The sequence below is a fragment of the Propithecus coquereli genome, unplaced genomic scaffold (genome assembly GCF_000956105.1).
Source record: "Propithecus coquereli isolate 6110/MARCELLA unplaced genomic scaffold, Pcoq_1.0 Scaffold178, whole genome shotgun sequence".
Classification (NCBI taxonomy): Eukaryota; Metazoa; Chordata; class Mammalia; order Primates; family Indriidae; genus Propithecus; species Propithecus coquereli.
This window is the reverse complement of record NW_012142523.1, coordinates 5,033,167-5,048,858: the sequence shown is the minus strand read 5'-3', so window position 1 is coordinate 5,048,858 and position 15,692 is coordinate 5,033,167. Positions and strand designations below refer to the sequence as shown.

The 15,692-nt window shown below is 43.1% G+C and overlaps 1 protein-coding gene across 1 annotated transcript in view; it reads right to left on the bottom strand.

Moving 5' to 3' along the window:
• Positions 1-728: 728 nt before the first annotated feature.
• Positions 729-15,692, bottom strand: part of THRAP3 (thyroid hormone receptor associated protein 3) — a 54,770-nt gene continuing 39,806 nt past the window's right edge. Inside the window, exons 4-12 of the mRNA XM_012642284.1 lie at positions 14,128-15,030; positions 11,868-12,581; positions 10,708-10,880; positions 9,866-9,977; positions 8,699-8,783; positions 6,558-6,745; positions 3,942-4,140; positions 3,349-3,489; positions 729-2,309 (exon numbers count right to left, since the gene is read on the bottom strand). Of these exons, the coding sequence (XP_012497738.1) occupies positions 2,088-2,309; positions 3,349-3,489; positions 3,942-4,140; positions 6,558-6,745; positions 8,699-8,783; positions 9,866-9,977; positions 10,708-10,880; positions 11,868-12,581; positions 14,128-15,030 (2,737 nt within the window). The 3' untranslated portion in view covers positions 729-2,087. The remainder of the gene's footprint in view (positions 2,310-3,348; positions 3,490-3,941; positions 4,141-6,557; positions 6,746-8,698; positions 8,784-9,865; positions 9,978-10,707; positions 10,881-11,867; positions 12,582-14,127; positions 15,031-15,692) is intronic.

The following is a 15,692-nucleotide window of genomic DNA, read 5'->3' as shown; positions in this document are numbered from 1 at the left end:
GGCCCGCCCGCTGGTAGCAACCGCTCTAAGCCAGCCCTGAGTGGAGGAGATAGCTGCTCTTGCCCGCGCAAAGACACAGCTGATCTACTTTAAAACCTCCGCTTTCCTACAAGGCGCACCCCTCCCTGGTCCCACTCCTTCCCCCGCCAAGAGGAAAGAGAGAGCAAAGACCCCAGCTTTGGAGCTGCAGGGGCCAGGCTGGTTTCAGAAAACACCTCCAGATTCTCCCTGGGGGTTAGGCAGTTAAGAAAGAACTTTACGAGCTTACAAGGCTCCCATTCACAGTAAAACCTGGAGCTGGCTAGAGTCCGAAGGTTAGGGCCCACCTACAGCCGGTCCCATGTGGGACAGGCTAACTTTCAGGTAATCTTCCTGCTCAATGAAAACAGAAAGCTGAGCCTGCTAACCACGCCCCTTGACTTTGGCCCCACCACGAAGAAAGCCAAAGTCCTGAGCCATGACACCAGTGAAAATATCTGGTTCTCCTGGGGTGGCCAAGGTACAGGATGAAAACCACTGCAGTGGGAATGAGAAGTTCCTGCCTGGCAGAGGGAGAGCTGAGGCTCCCGGGGAACAGAAGCAAGCCTGGGGCTTGTGAGGATGCAGCTCAACTGCAGGCTGGGCACAGCTTCCACAGGCATTTTCTCTTTTAGGGTTCCTGAAACTGCTGTGGAGGTATCTACCACCCCCACCACACACACACTCAGGGTGACAATGACCAGAGCTCATTTACATCTGCCACTTCATTTATTTTTTTATTTGCAGGAGGAGTTGAAACAAATTTTAACGGAGATTTTCATTTTTTTTCCCCTAAACATGAATCATTCAAGAAAAACCAACTTAACTATAGAAATGTAGCAAAGTAAGGGGAAAGAAGCGCAACAACCCAAGAGGCAAAGGCTGGGGGGAGAGATGGGCGCAGTCCGCATATAACATATGCATAAATGCCTATGATCCACCCGCTCTGGACCGCCTCCCCAGAAGGCAAGCACAAGGACCCATTTTAAGAGGATGTTTCCCCGCCCCCCAAACATCTGAGAATGTTTCAACTTAAAGCTTAAGGTTAAAAAGAAAAAAACAAAAACAAAAAAACCCCAAAGAACCCCATGAACCACCCAGCCATAACCACCTTCCTTAATCGATCATAGGAGTTTCCTTTCATTTTATAAAAAGATTAATAAAAAATATTGAAAAAATTATTTTCTCATCTTATATTTGTAAAGATAATAGAATTCATAAGTTTCTTAGAAAACAGACCAGAAACTGCCCTCCAGTTTCCACCCCTGCTGCTGAGAGGATCAGCACGACTAGAAAGGTTGGGATGCTGGAGCTGCTGGTGGAGAATGGGAAGCCCAGCCCAGAAGAAATCAGAAAACACGGGCATAGGGGCATGTGGGATGTTAGGAGCAACTCCACGTGATACATGGCTGCACGGAAAAGGGGAACACAAGGTGGTCAGAAAGGCCTTAAACTCCTCCTTGACATACAAAACCGGTTTTTACAAAGATCCAAGCAGTTTGGTCCCAAACTGAGGTGAACACTTCAATGTTTATTCACATGCTTTGTTTTCTCTTTTAAGAATCAAAGTTGCCCAAATTAAATCTTTCTAATATTACTACAGATGCCTAAAAAAAGAAAAGAACAAAAAAAAAAAGAAGGGCTTTTAAAATCAGGACAGGGAAGAAGAGATTGAAAACCATCAAATTAGTCCTCTTAGCTCCAAATGAAATGAAATTAAGAACAAAACTGTTGGTTTCTAATAGGGAACAAACCAAAATCCAAACATCACTCTCCCTCCCTACCCCTGCCCCACCCCTCACACCAACAACAAATGAGAAACACAGCTAGAGCCCAATGTGTTGTGTTCTGCTCAAGAGTTGGGCCTGACCCCAGGCTCCACGGCCAGCCTCCTCTGTCCAGTGGGACACAGCGCCAGGGATGCTTTCCGCTGTAGTAGGATTCTGCATGGCTGGTAGGAGGTGGGGGTGGGACTATCAGAATCTTCTTGAGGCTCCTGTCTAGCTCCTCACCAGCCATCTTCCCAACACCTCTCCCCACTGGGCCAGGGATCACATCCAGAGCGGCTCCTACTCAGTTGTGGGCTGTAAATTGTCCTTCTCTTCTCGGTTCTCTGTCCCACTCTCGTCGTCTTCAATCTCCCCTTCCTCCCCACTGAACTTGTCATGGGCCCATTTGGGGCTGGTACTGGATTTCCGGAACATGAACCGGCCCCGACCCCGGGGAAAGGCTCCTCGGCCACGGCCCCGGCTCACCCACTTGTCACTGCCTTCGCCTTCACGGTCATCATGCTGAGGGGAAAGAAAATTGCCATCAGTGCCAGAGCGAACAAGAATTGGGCAGAACTCTCTTTTCCGCACCCATCCAAATGTGCCTTTCCCAAAAGAACCAGTGCCCTAACCCACCCTTCTGCTCCTTTTCTGCCCTTCTTCCTGTCCCTCACTCCCAAAATGCAATGGTTCAGAGCCAAGAGAATATTAGTGACTTAGGAGTTCTAAGGTAATATAGCCTGGGCATTCTAATGATGATGATGATGATAAAACCTTCACTGAGCACTGAAGTTTAAGATGTGTATGTGTGTATCTCATTTAATCCTCACATCTGCCCTATCACTATCACCCCCCATAATGCAAACAAGGAAACAGGCTTAGGAACCTTAAGCAATTCTCCAAGGACAGGTTTGAGAAAGCCAATCACGCTAAAACGTGAAACTATGTCTGAACTGGGTTGTTAGGCAGTTAAGAGAGGAAGCAATACTTAGAATCTATAGCTGAGGCTCTAGCTCTTCCCGACCTTCTAGCCTCAGCCTCCCATCTTGTATATCCTCTTTAGTTTTGTGCAAGAAGGCAGCGTGGCAAAGTAAGAAAAACACTTAACCTACATCTCAAACAATGCCTGCTCTTGCAATCCCACGGGACAGAAGGAGAGATCCAATGAAAAAAATGAGAAAGCATTTTGAAAACCAGAAGTTGTTACCTCATCAACCTCATCACTTCAAAGAGTCTAAACCACCCACTCACACACGCCTTAGGCTCTCAGAGGTCCACTCAGCTAAAATGCCAGCTTCCTCTGATCAAGGCTGCTTGTCTGCCACACTAAATGAATCAGGTTGGCAATGCTCTTGCAAGTGGCCAATGGGACAGGGGTGAGGGGATCTGTATGGCATTTAATCCCTCCCCTACAGCAGTCTCCTTCCGACCAGCTACAACTGCAATATGTCTGTACATGCATTAAATCACAATTTTGGACAAACCAATTTAAGGCCTTGGTTCAGCTACGATATGTGCCCAAAGGCCCTCTGGCCCTTCCTGGTTATCCCCAGACACATACCAAGTAATACTTCTTGCTTTTGGGTGTGTACTCTGGGTCCCAGTCTTCTTCCCGGTTTCGCTTTTGAAAATCGTTGTTGCTGTTGTTGTTATTGTTACCAGAGTAGTTACCTCTGCCCCAGCCTCTCCCTCTGGCTCGAAACTGGGGGGAGAGGAGAGACACAACATACGATCATGTCAGGAATGGGAAAAAACCTCCCTGTATTCTGTTCACACATATTTCTGGTATGGAATGATAGGCAGCTGTCCTCCAGTCATATGCTGGTCAACTGGTCTCCAGCCATTCACTTTCTGCTCAAGTCTATAGCCAAGACAGATGATAAACATGGCCCAAGGGTCACCCTACAAACAGCAGGAATCAAGGTAAGTGGGGGAAGTTCTGAGACCAGAAGTCGTAAGAGGCTTTCTATGAACAGAAAAATAACTAAATATGGAAAGCCTGGGAAATCTAAGAGGGAAGAACCAAAGATACCGGGGTCTAGATATTAGATTGCTTACGTCAGAGGCAACAAAGCCAGTATTCTGATGAAACAAGGTTGAGAACTGGTGGGAACAAGGGGCTTAGAGAGAAAGGGGAAGAGGGAAGGGTCTTACAAAGTTTCCTCGAGCCCTGCCACCTCCTCTTTCACTTGGACCCACGAAGTCTTTGGTCCCTAGTCTCGATTTGTCAAAGCCCGTGGTGCTCTCCTCTCTTTCCTCTGTCTCCTCAGTGTACTCTTCTGCTTTGTAGGAGTGAGATGACTGGGAGGAAGAGGAGGATGACCTGGACCTGTCTCGTGCTCTCCGGTGCTTCCTATTAAGAGAAGAGCCAGGAAAGTCAATAAGCTCACAGGGGACAGCCCTTGGCTAGGGCCTTGTGTATAAGCAGCACAGAATAATCAGGAGTGTGTCTGTGATGAAGAAACTGAGGATGAGTAACCTAAACAGCTCAGCCCCAACCCACCCACCCAGGATACCTGGGGCACCTCTTCCCAATTCTGTCAGTCATGTTCAATAACACATCTGTCTGAGTCTGTGACAAACACATGACATACACAAGAAGAGGAACAAAACACAGTCCCTGGCCTCCCGTAGCTGGGTCTAAGACATATGCAAGGATTAGAAAGGGAGAAGGAAACTGACAGTGTACTGAGAAGTACGATGCATCCGGTACTGGGCCAAAGGCTTTGTGTATGACCAGCTGTCAGTGCTTTATATCACTTTTGGTTCTCACAGAAATACTGCCTGTCTTATGGGGTTGCTCTAAAAATTAAATAAACAGTGTGTTTAAACACTTTACATCGAATAGCTAGCATGCAGTAAATGGCAATATCATTCAGCATTATTTCTCCCACTTTATAGACTGGAGACTCAGGTGACAGAGCAGAACCCAGATGCCAACCTAGCTTTAATTATACCACGACTCCGCATTACCACCTCCCACCGAGCTCAAACAGGTTGTGTTACTAAGACTAGGATCTGGCGAAACTCTTCCCAGAGTTATTTCCCTTCCCTCCCCTTTATCTAGGGGAAATTACAGACTAGGGCAAATTAGCTTAATACGATGAGTCACTGTCTATGTACTAAGGTCGGTGCCAGCCCTGCCATGTGGTTAGCAGAGGTTATCAAATGCCTCTAAGGTGGCGGAAAGGCCAGGCTCCCAGGACAGAAGAGGATTTCTAGGGAAAAAACACCCAAGTGTCCGTAACCTATCATTGTCTTTCTCCCTTCCCTCAGTCCTCCGTTATGAAAAGCAGCCCGCCTTCCACCCCCTACCCAAACACACTCGTTCTTCCATCTACTCATAAAATGGAGAAACTGAAGTTAGTGTCATAAAATTCTCGTAATTCAGATGCATAACTCTGACCTCACTAAAAATCAGTGCTATTGCAAGAGGTTTTCAATAAGACGACTCTCAAAAGGCCCCAAATTTGAGTCTTAGCACTCTTATTAGCTATGTGACCTGGTTAAGTCATGCTTCAGTTATATAAGAAACAGTTCTTATAAACTGTAGGGTGCTACATTAATGAGAAAAGTGAATTATCTATAATTTTTTTCCCTTGCCTCAAATCATAGAACATCAGGGTTTGCAAGAGACTGTTCAAGGTCACACAGCAAGTCAGAGGTAGGCATGTGTTTCAGGGAGAGGAATCAGAATTGGTTATCCAGATCCGACCCTGAAATGCTTGGGGAGTCCTGCTCCCTTTCCACTGCGGCCGCCTTGAGGACTACTGCACCGACACTTCCATGCCCTGCTGAGGATTATCAATCAGGTCCTTTATGGGCAGACCTGGAAGCTGCTAGGGCTCCTAACACATGAGGCATAAGTAACAGAGTGGAACAGAAAACAAAGTAGAAAAAAAAGATCTGAGGTTCGATGTTATTAATAGCTAATACTTGTGTGATATTAAACAAATTATTCTGAGCTTAGCTTCTTTTATCTTTCAAATGGGCAAAACAGGTATTAAACCAACTGTTAATTTATCTCAAAGAGTTGTTATCAGAAAACTGGTATGTATCTTCTGATGCTGGGCACTAAAAATTAAAAAAAAAAGAAAAGAAAATGCATATAAAAATGCATGCCAGCTGAAGTTCAGAAATAGAAGAAACACCGCTTCTTACTGGAAGGTGTCAACTTAAGCTGTGCTACTTTTGATGAGACATGATTGAAAAGTCATGGACCTTTCAAAAATGTAAACAAAAAACATCAAGACCTTGGTATGAAGGCTGCCCTACAAAGTTCAACAATGCCACCTTTGTTTAAGGAATATTTGGAACACCTCTCTTGAAACTATCTGTGAAACTAATTTAAAAAACATCAACAATCTTGTTCCATCTAGTTCCACACTGTTTCTTTGACTAAACAGAGTTACTACTTGACAATGACTTTGAGCCATTTCTAAAATATAACTTCCCCATGAAAATTTGCAGTGAGAAAGAATGTGTCTCAAACAACTACAAAAGGAATTCCCAAATGATTCTCTACATCATCCCTGTAAGTCAAATTAACAGATTCATGTCTCCCACGAAGCCTTCTCTGGACAAGGATTACATTTTGATGCAGAAATTCAGTTTTAAAACTAGGGACCCTGCTTGCAGTTACATGGTACAAAAGAAGAAACACAAGTTGTTATAATTCCTAACCCCAAAGCCACCTAGCTTGAATGTTGTGGTGGTGTACAGCCCAAAGGGGCAGTGTCTGAATAGGGTGACAGACAGGGGTTTACGTACTTCTGCTTCTTTGATCCTTTATGAGTTTTCTCTGTTTTCTCAGCTGATCTTTCCCTCGAGTGGCTTGAGTCTCGGGAATCCACTGATTCTCTTGATTTACCTCGTTTAAGATCTCTCTCCTTATGTTTTTTACGACGTTCAATATCAAGGCGGAGATCAACAGGATCATCTTTGTATTTTCCCTCAGCCTAACAAAAGAGAAGTCAAAATTAAGGTTTTTTAGGATTCAGGGCTGCCAACTCAACCACCCCACAAACTGTGGTTTTTTACTCCAATGTAGGGGTGCAAAGAAGCACTGGGAATGTGAGGCACCTCACTCAAGCTTGGGAGGGATGCAGGATGTCCCACAAAAGTTATTTCATGAGGATCCCTTAAAGCACCCAAACCAGTTCCCTAAAACAATGAGGACAGTAGCCTTCTGAAAATACTATATATTGATCTCGCTTTGTTGCTTCTGTGGCCCACTAATGACTGTCTAGTCTAAAAGTTGAGAAGGCTAAAAAGTTAGCTCTGGAAGGTGGAGGGTTGGGCTGGTTCAGGCTTAGTCTCCACTAAGAGTAGAAATGCTCACCTTCCCCTACCTACACTGTAGCAGTCACCCATGGCTTATCCTCTACCTGGAATTATCTCTGAGGACTGAGTCCAGAAAGAGACAATGGAAGATTTAAGCAGCTTTCCAAAATGCTGAATTATACTGAGAAATTTCTCTACAAGACATATCAAAAACTATAATGGAGAATTCATAAACTGGCAGTACCAGGTCAAAGTCTACTTAAAAAAAAAAGGGGGGAAGAAAAAAAACTCTTTTGTTAACTTTCTAGAAAGTTTAACACATCAGGATATGCTGCAGATACAGTAGGAATCCAGGAGCAGCAAAAGTACACAAGCCCAGACCACCACAGGAATGGCTTTCAACAATTCTCGGGAAACTCAGTGGGGACAAAGATGCAAGGTAGTTTCAGGGACATTATACAATAGGATTTGTCTCAAGGAAGTAAATCTTCTCTAAAGGAAAGAGAAATGAGCAGTTCACTCTGTATTAACACTGTACTTACATGAACTACTAAACTTTTTGAAATAAAGTTTAACAGCAGGAGTAACAGAAATAGTTTTATGACTATTTTATTACTTCATTTGTTTCTAAGAGAAGGAATGAGGCCTCCTCTGTATCCTCCAAGATCAAAAAAGACAAAAAGACCAATGCAGCTGCTGCTCCCTTGGGCAGTACAGACAGCAACTCTAATGAGTTGAGTTTTTGAGGCATGGAGGATGAGATCTCTTCTGATATTTCAAAACCTTGGATTTGACATGGTTAGTGCCAAGCTGATGGGTACTTGGAGAAAGAGAAAAAGGGGAGGGGAAAGAAGAGAGATTGCCCAAGAGTGCCTCATCACATTCAACCAACAAGATAAGTTTGTTTGGAGAACTTGAAAATTAATATTTTTAGAAAAGGTTTCAGCAGCAACAGAAGAGCCATCTCTAATTTTAAATTTCAACTGTATATGTGAATGAAGATCAATAAATACTAAGACTTTAAAAACCCAATCTAGTTATTTCACAGTAAAAGATTGCATACAAGCTTTAACCTCTTAATAACAGTGTTTACGTGCACATCACTGCAAATGTAGCTGGGCCATCAAAGTAATGTTTAGCTTTAAAGTAACAGTAACCGACAGATGACAGATATGGTACAATGTTAGAAAAAAACTGGACCAGCTGTTTAAAACAGGCTACTCAGTTAAGATATGAATATTTCACTCTCCTCTGACATGCATGTCTTTTTGAAATCATGGTTGGAAATAGTGCATGTATACAGTTGATTTGATAATACTTACAAGCAGAAAAATATCACAAAAAGTTTCTTCTCTCATCATGGGCACTTGTTCCAAAACTCCTCTCTTTTTTTTCTCAAGCTCACCTCAATAGACTTTGGGGTCATTTACCATATTCTAACCACTTCACAAAGGTTGTTGATACATTTAATAAAAATTAACCCTTTGTAGTTCATTTTTAGAATTATGCCCATCCTTAAAAGAAAAACACAAACTTAAGTAGAGAGTAATTTAAACAAACACATTTCTGTCAAGTTCATGCCCAACGCACTCATTTTGTTGGAATTACTGATCAAAGCAACAGTTCACCTTGTAGCCAGGTTCCCGGGGACTTTTCATTTCATCATGAGCCAAACCATGTTTTCTGAATGTACTGGGGGAAATGTCTATCCTCCTAAAATTGAAAACACAAACACTATACAATGTTCCATAGTGTGAAAATACTAATGGTAATATTCTAGTTCCTAAGTTGGGTAACAGACTTATAGGCATTCCTTTTTATCTTGTTTCATAACTTATGTACGTTATTATTTACATTCTTTACTTATATACTTATACTTTCCCATAGGCAGGGATAGGAATACACACACACACACACACACACACACACACACACACACACACGGAGTCTCAAGTTTCCAAACTCTAACATAAGTTAGAGGATTTTTGTTCCCTGCCAGTTTTGTTCCTTCCTGCTACAGGCAGTAAAATGGACTCACTTACAACCATGCCTGTTATCTCATCTATAGCCCTATCTATGCCGTGCGAACCTCCAAGAGCAGTTTTTATCTTGAGAATTAAAAGAAATGGTCCCATTACTCCTCTATAAGATTAGGTCTAGGTGCGAAGCAGCTGCCTGGAATGACATAAATCTGGACAGATCCTAAATCTAAGGCTATTGTATAAACATGGTCCTTCTACCTAACTTGACAGGTTCAAGAGTTAACTACTGAGGAATTAAAGATAAGGCCAACTTTGTTTGTAGTCCCTATTTGCTGGAAAGATTTCCACAACCAAATGGGATATTCTTTAAACCAGCTTAATTTTAAATCCTTTGAGATAATCAATCCTACAAGATCCCCTCCTCCACTCCCCAGGCAAATTTGTCCAAAAGAATAGAATTACCCATGATAGTTCAAACTCCCATGAAATACATGGGTTTGCTTAAAGAAACTTTTACAGCATTTACGCTACAGAAAGCTTACAGTAATCTCAGGTTACCATTTGCCAGCTCCAAGAATATAGCAGTTCATCTACATCAAGAGAGCTGTTTTTCTCAGGCCCCAAAGGGGAGAAGACCATAGTCCTCAAAGCATATCCCCCCTTCCATTCTCAAATATACATGCCCACAGCTATCCTAGAAGGCTGGAGGATATTACCCTAAGTTTTATCAGCAGCAGAATTTAACAAGATGAGTTCAATATCTGATTAAGAAGCCTTTTATTACAATCTCCAGTGTAAGGCTGAGGTCCTCACCTGTGTATCTCTGGGCTTTTCTTGTTTTTAGCTGCCTCCTGCTCAGTTCCTCTCTTTAGGTATTTAGTAAAGCGTTCATGCAATGTCATTCCTGAGGACCCAAAGTGATGCTCTGTTGGGATTTAAAGAAACATTGTTATGCTACCAAAGACAGACACAATGTTCAATTCTTCTGCATGAACCTGTAGCCACAGAGATGGGACTAAAGTAGTGAAATACACGCAACAAATATAATGAAAAGAGGAGGGGAAAATGGCCAGTTCAGACACAACCTAATGTTAGGCAATGGATTTCCACCATAGCTCCCCTATCTTAGGACATGGATACACAGAGAAACCTGGAGCTTACTTCCCTTTGAAACACAGCACCAACTCTTCCTTGAGTTTAAATTTCAGGTTCTATACAGCACTTCTGTTAACCATTCCCTAACCTGCCCATCTCCATTTGCCCAGAGGATGACAGAATACTTTGGGGAAGAAATTCATACCAGTAAGTCCGCAAGAGACCACTAGAAAGGGAAAAGACAGAGGTGCTGGAAAAGCAATTTTCCTAATAGCTCCTAAGTTTTTGAGCATTTTAAACATTTTAAACCTTAAGGATTTTTACCTATTCTCATCATCACAGGTTGCTAGCATTTCAAAATGTTCAGCTCTATAACTAAAATGTGGAAACTTCTTCCTGAAAGGAATTTCCTTCAAGCCAGCTTCTAGCTTCAAAGGCCCTTTAGATGAGATACAGGATCCACAAAGGCTCCCTTATTCACCCACTCATCGTTCTGCTTATAACAGAGAAAGCTAAAAGTGTGGAAAGGGAGACTGAAGCCGGCTGGGGTCTGGACTCACCTTTAACGTGGTGAACAATGGTCACTATATGCTGAGCAAACAGTTCTGAGGGGCTACGCTGAGACTGAGCTGACTGTATGTGCTGGAAAATGGAACGAAATTCCTGTTCCTTTTTGTTGCTATGGACTAGATCCCGACAAAGTTTGCGTTCCTGAGCCAATAAGCCACTGGGTCTGTAAAAGAAATAGGAAGAGACCAAATGTAACAAGAACATTTAAACCATAAAGATATTGTTTTCCCCAAAGAGTTTTAAATCTATCCACAAAGCTCCTTTTTCTCTTCCTACCAAATTTCAAAGTAACCTCAATGTGTCCTAACTATAGAAAAGGGTATCCAAAATCTCTCTTCCCTTTCTTCACTGGGAATCTTTAAGTAGGGTGAAGTGTTAAACCTCAATGATTGTTTTTGGGGTTACTGCTGGTTTTAACAATATGACAAATGAGAAGTTATATTAAAAGATCAACTAGCTTGGCCAGCTAAAGCCATTCAGGGAGGTGACAGCAAGGAGGAGGAGTGAGACGTGGCTGGAACACTGCTCGAGCAGACTTCCAACCAGCTGGGTAGTTACACCAAGGGAAAAACAGTCGGCTGGGCCTCACCATTCTTTCCTGAAGCTGGGGGTTAGGGGTGTATCTGCCTCCCTCAACTCTAAAATTGCTATTGTTATTTGATGGTGATTCCTGGACTGGTGACCCAGCTAAGAATGAAGAAGTGGATCCTGGATGGCTTCATGCGCAAAAAAAATTTTAAACACACACAAAAAAACAGTCTTTTGGGGAGTTGGGGTGAGGGGACATCGTGATAAACGGAGAGCGAGAGAGAAGCACAGGGGACCCAGTAACCAAGACAGCCAGTCACTAAGGACTGAAAAGACACTTTACCACCTCTTTTCTCCTGGACTGCTTTGTAAGCAATCACTCGGAAATTCTCTTTCTTATGGAAGACTAGAGCTCATGCTCTAGTCCTCCAATGAGATACCGCCCCACAGGATATAATCACTCAGTGACATACACTCTCCACTGAAGACAGACGGACATGGGTGTATCAGCACAGAAACTGAGATGACAGAGCAAACACAGGAGAATGTTCTCAGTGAATGGGGTTAGGAGACACAACTTAGGCCACGAAAGCCCTCAGGATCAAGAAAGAATATATCTCACCGTGCAAGGTCCTCATCAAAAGAGTCCATCCGGACATTGACCTGGGCCTCTCGAGTAATGGAAAAGGAAGACTTCCCTGAGGAAAAGTCTCCTTTGGCTCCCAGCTTGTCTCGGCTCTCAGAGGTCTTTCTCGAGGGAGGCGATGAGCTTTTCTCCTGGACTGCTTTGTAAGCAGTCACTCGGAAATTCTTTTCGGGCACAAACCCCCTGTGCCCACTTTCGGTTCTCTTGGTCCCTCCCCGATCCTCCTTTTTGGATCTCTCTGCAAAAGACTCCTCCTCCAGCTCCTCTGTTTTCCTCTGCTTCTCCTTCCCTGAAGGTGCATACACCAGGCCCTCCCATTTGCCTGACTTCTCCTCCTCCTGATTTTTGTTTGCACCTGCTATGACTTTAGACATAAATTTGGGTTCATCATCAAACTCAGACTCCTTCCTTCCTTTAGCTTTGTCCTTATCTTGATCATCCATTTCCTCCTTGTGGAAGTCAGACATCTTCTTCTCAAAGTCATCTCGGAGTTTGTATCTTTTGGGAGACTGACTGCCTCGAAAAGGCTTCTCAGAATCAGCTTTGGGAGCGAATGGATCAGATTTCATTTTTGCATCACCCAAGCCTGTATCAGAGAAGCTCCCTTTCTCTTTCATTTTCTCTTTATCAGTATTTGTTTGTTTCTGTTCCTTATCTTTTCCATTCTCTGTCTTCTGCTCTTCCAGATACCTAGTTACATAAAAACACAAGGAAGACACACAGGAGACCTCTTAAGCAACCTGCTCTAAAATAGCACCATATGGTCATTGGTTTTTGATTCTCTAAATAAACATGTCTTATGGATTCTAGTATTACCAAAGGACTTTCTACTTGGTTACTTTCTAATAATTTCCCAAAAAATTGTCATTCACAGATCTATGAACTTGGTATTTAAGAGAAAAATATGTGGTCCATGGAGTCATATCTTATAAAATGCAACCAAAAAGACAACAGTAAGTTATTTTTATGATATTAAAAAAGAAAAACAAAAACCTACTTACCTGTAGTATGGTCTAGGGGGGAAAAAAAAAAAAATGAAGGTCTTACCCAACCTTCACCCAGTCAGTTAAAATCTGTTTTCAGCAAAGTTAACATAGACTGTTCAACCTTGGACTGTTTTTGCTTTTTATACACCTCACATTTGGAAATACAAGTCTCAAAGGAGACTTCAAATTTGCTTCAAGTCACCTAGAAGATCTAAATATGAAATATACTGTGAACACAAATAAAAACAAAATACATGTTAATGGAGGAGAGGGTGGCAGTGGCAAAAATCATTCTCTTTCTTATGGAAGAGTAGAGCTCATGCTCTACTCTTCTAATGAGATTCACAGTCCTGGCATGGAACAAAACTTACACTTTAAAATAGACTTACTGAAGGCAGGAAAGTACAGATTAAGACTATCTCATCTGTACCATGAATGGAGAAAGCCTAATCAAATCAGAGTTGCATTAATATGGCAAAGAAGAACAAGGGATCAAAGAATATGCTAATAAAAGAAAAGAAAGAAAAGGGGAAACCACTTGCTGGGTTAAGTCCCTTATGACCACAACCTGGCCTCAATGCAACGTCCCTGTAACCTCTCTGCCATCCCAATCCATCCAACCACACAAACAAAGATTCATGTTCCAACTCACCGTGTCCCCCAGGGTAGAAAGACGGAAGCACTGTCATGTCCTCTCCTAACATGCAGCCTGGTTGGCTTCTACTGGGACATACACCCACCTTGGGGTTTTAAAACAAGGCCTTCCTGGACTAAGCCTTGGACTTTCCCATTCTGCCCAGTCTCCTCAACTGCAGGGTGTGAGGGTGCAGCTCTTCACCATGATGGGCGGATGCAGATCACACAGTAGGTGGTGGGTTCTAGAGTGTCTAACAGCTCCAAGGGCCATTCATTTTGGCAAAGACCATATTTTTTTGATAGCTGACCCACAAATCTCTACTGTTCTCTGGCTTACATTGGTAGGATCCAAGGCAAATTTTAAATGTGAAAACATCATTGCAGAGTAGTCTAAAGAAACTTTATGCTGCAATACAAATTTAGGAAGGCAGGAAAGCTAAGAGTTAAGCTAAAGGTTTCCTTGGGTGATGGTTTTAATGTTTACTAATGAAAAGTTTAGGAAATGGGGATTACCTTATTACCATGAATCAGAGCTCTAACTTAGATCACATTACAATTACACTGCCAGCTAGTGAGATAAAAACACAACCAACCAGGGTAAACGAGATACTTGCCTCTTTGTATAGGCTGCTCCTCCTGGAGCAGCACTCTCTTCCTTCTGAGATGAGCCGTACGTGGAGCCAGTGGCCGGTGGACTTTTACCCACAGGGCTCTTTTTAGATGGACTCAAGGACCCAGAACCATGGTCAAACTGACCTTGGTGTGTCCCAGACTGATACCCACCACTCGGCAGAGTTGAGCCCATCTGCGATGTGTTGGAAAGTGGAGGACTAGGTTTTGGCACAGGGCTAGGACGGGGTGACCGCCGCCTCACCACCACAGACTGGAGGGGGCTTTTGAGAGCCGGACTTCGCTCCCGAGGACTCAGCTCAGATACTGCCGAGGCCCGTGATCCAGAACCAGCACTGTAGGTGGTGGCATCTGGCCATGGCTTCGAGCTCTCAGATGCTTTTGTATCTTGAGAGGTGCCTCCAGAGAATGTCTGCTCCTTGGCCTCATCTCCCTGGTTATCCCCAGCAGCCTGAGATGGCCGGCTATCCTTGGAAGAGGACTTTTTCTCCTTTGCAGACTTGCGCTTAGAAGATTCAACTCGACTGTGGTTGGAGGAAGAACGAGAGGATGAGGAGCGCCTTGACCTGTCAGAAGAAGACTTATCGGAATTTCTAGAATGGCTCCTGGACCTTGGTGAAGGGGACCTTCTCTTTGGGGACCGAGATCTCGAACGACCCCGACGAGGACTGTATGCTTGCCGGTAATTCTGCCAATTTGAGCGGTAATTTCCATAGCCTCCTCGGTTATACTGGCCCCACGGATAAAAGCCTCTGTTGCGCCCACGGAAATAATAGGGCCTTCTATAGCCTCTGTTGTGACCTCTGAAATCCCGATTCTGATATACTCTTGGGTGATTTCTTTCTCTGTTATGAGCTGGAGAATATGACCTGGACCGAGACCTAGAACTGGAAACGGGGGGAAAGAGAGAAATGTTTGAATTTTTGACACGAACATTTTGATTCAAGAAAAATCTGGCAGCAAAGGTAACATTTTGAAATCCCTGCTCTTACATGTCATTCATTTTCAGTTTTCTTTTCAAAGCAAGGGCACAAACTTTAATATTTAGTCCCACAACTTATGGCCCATATCAAGTACAAAAACACTGATAAGACTCATTTTAACAAATGATGAAAACAAACTGCTTCATTAATACTGCAGTACATTTAAAATGGAGATATATTTCTACAGTGACTAAAAATTATCAAAATTTTCTTAATATAGTGAACTAATAAAGACTACTGTAATACAGTATAATAACAGCTGAGAGTTTCACAGGCACAAGGGATTTTTACAGGTCCCCAGATCATTGGAAGTGAGGAAAAACTGCAAGCTGTGTCTAGACAGGTAACTACTCCAGTCCTCTGTCCACTAGACTGTTACAACACTCCACTCCCCATCCTAGTCACTTCTCTCTCCCCATGCAGGGCAAATTTCTTAGGTCCCACTAAGATGTGAGATTGTAAAAGTACAGTTACAACAGGTCTACATCAAGGAGCACCTGGAGAATGGGGCTTGGAAAATGTATCCGTTCAAACCTTAAAATAATTTGCTGGGAGGATGGGGGGGG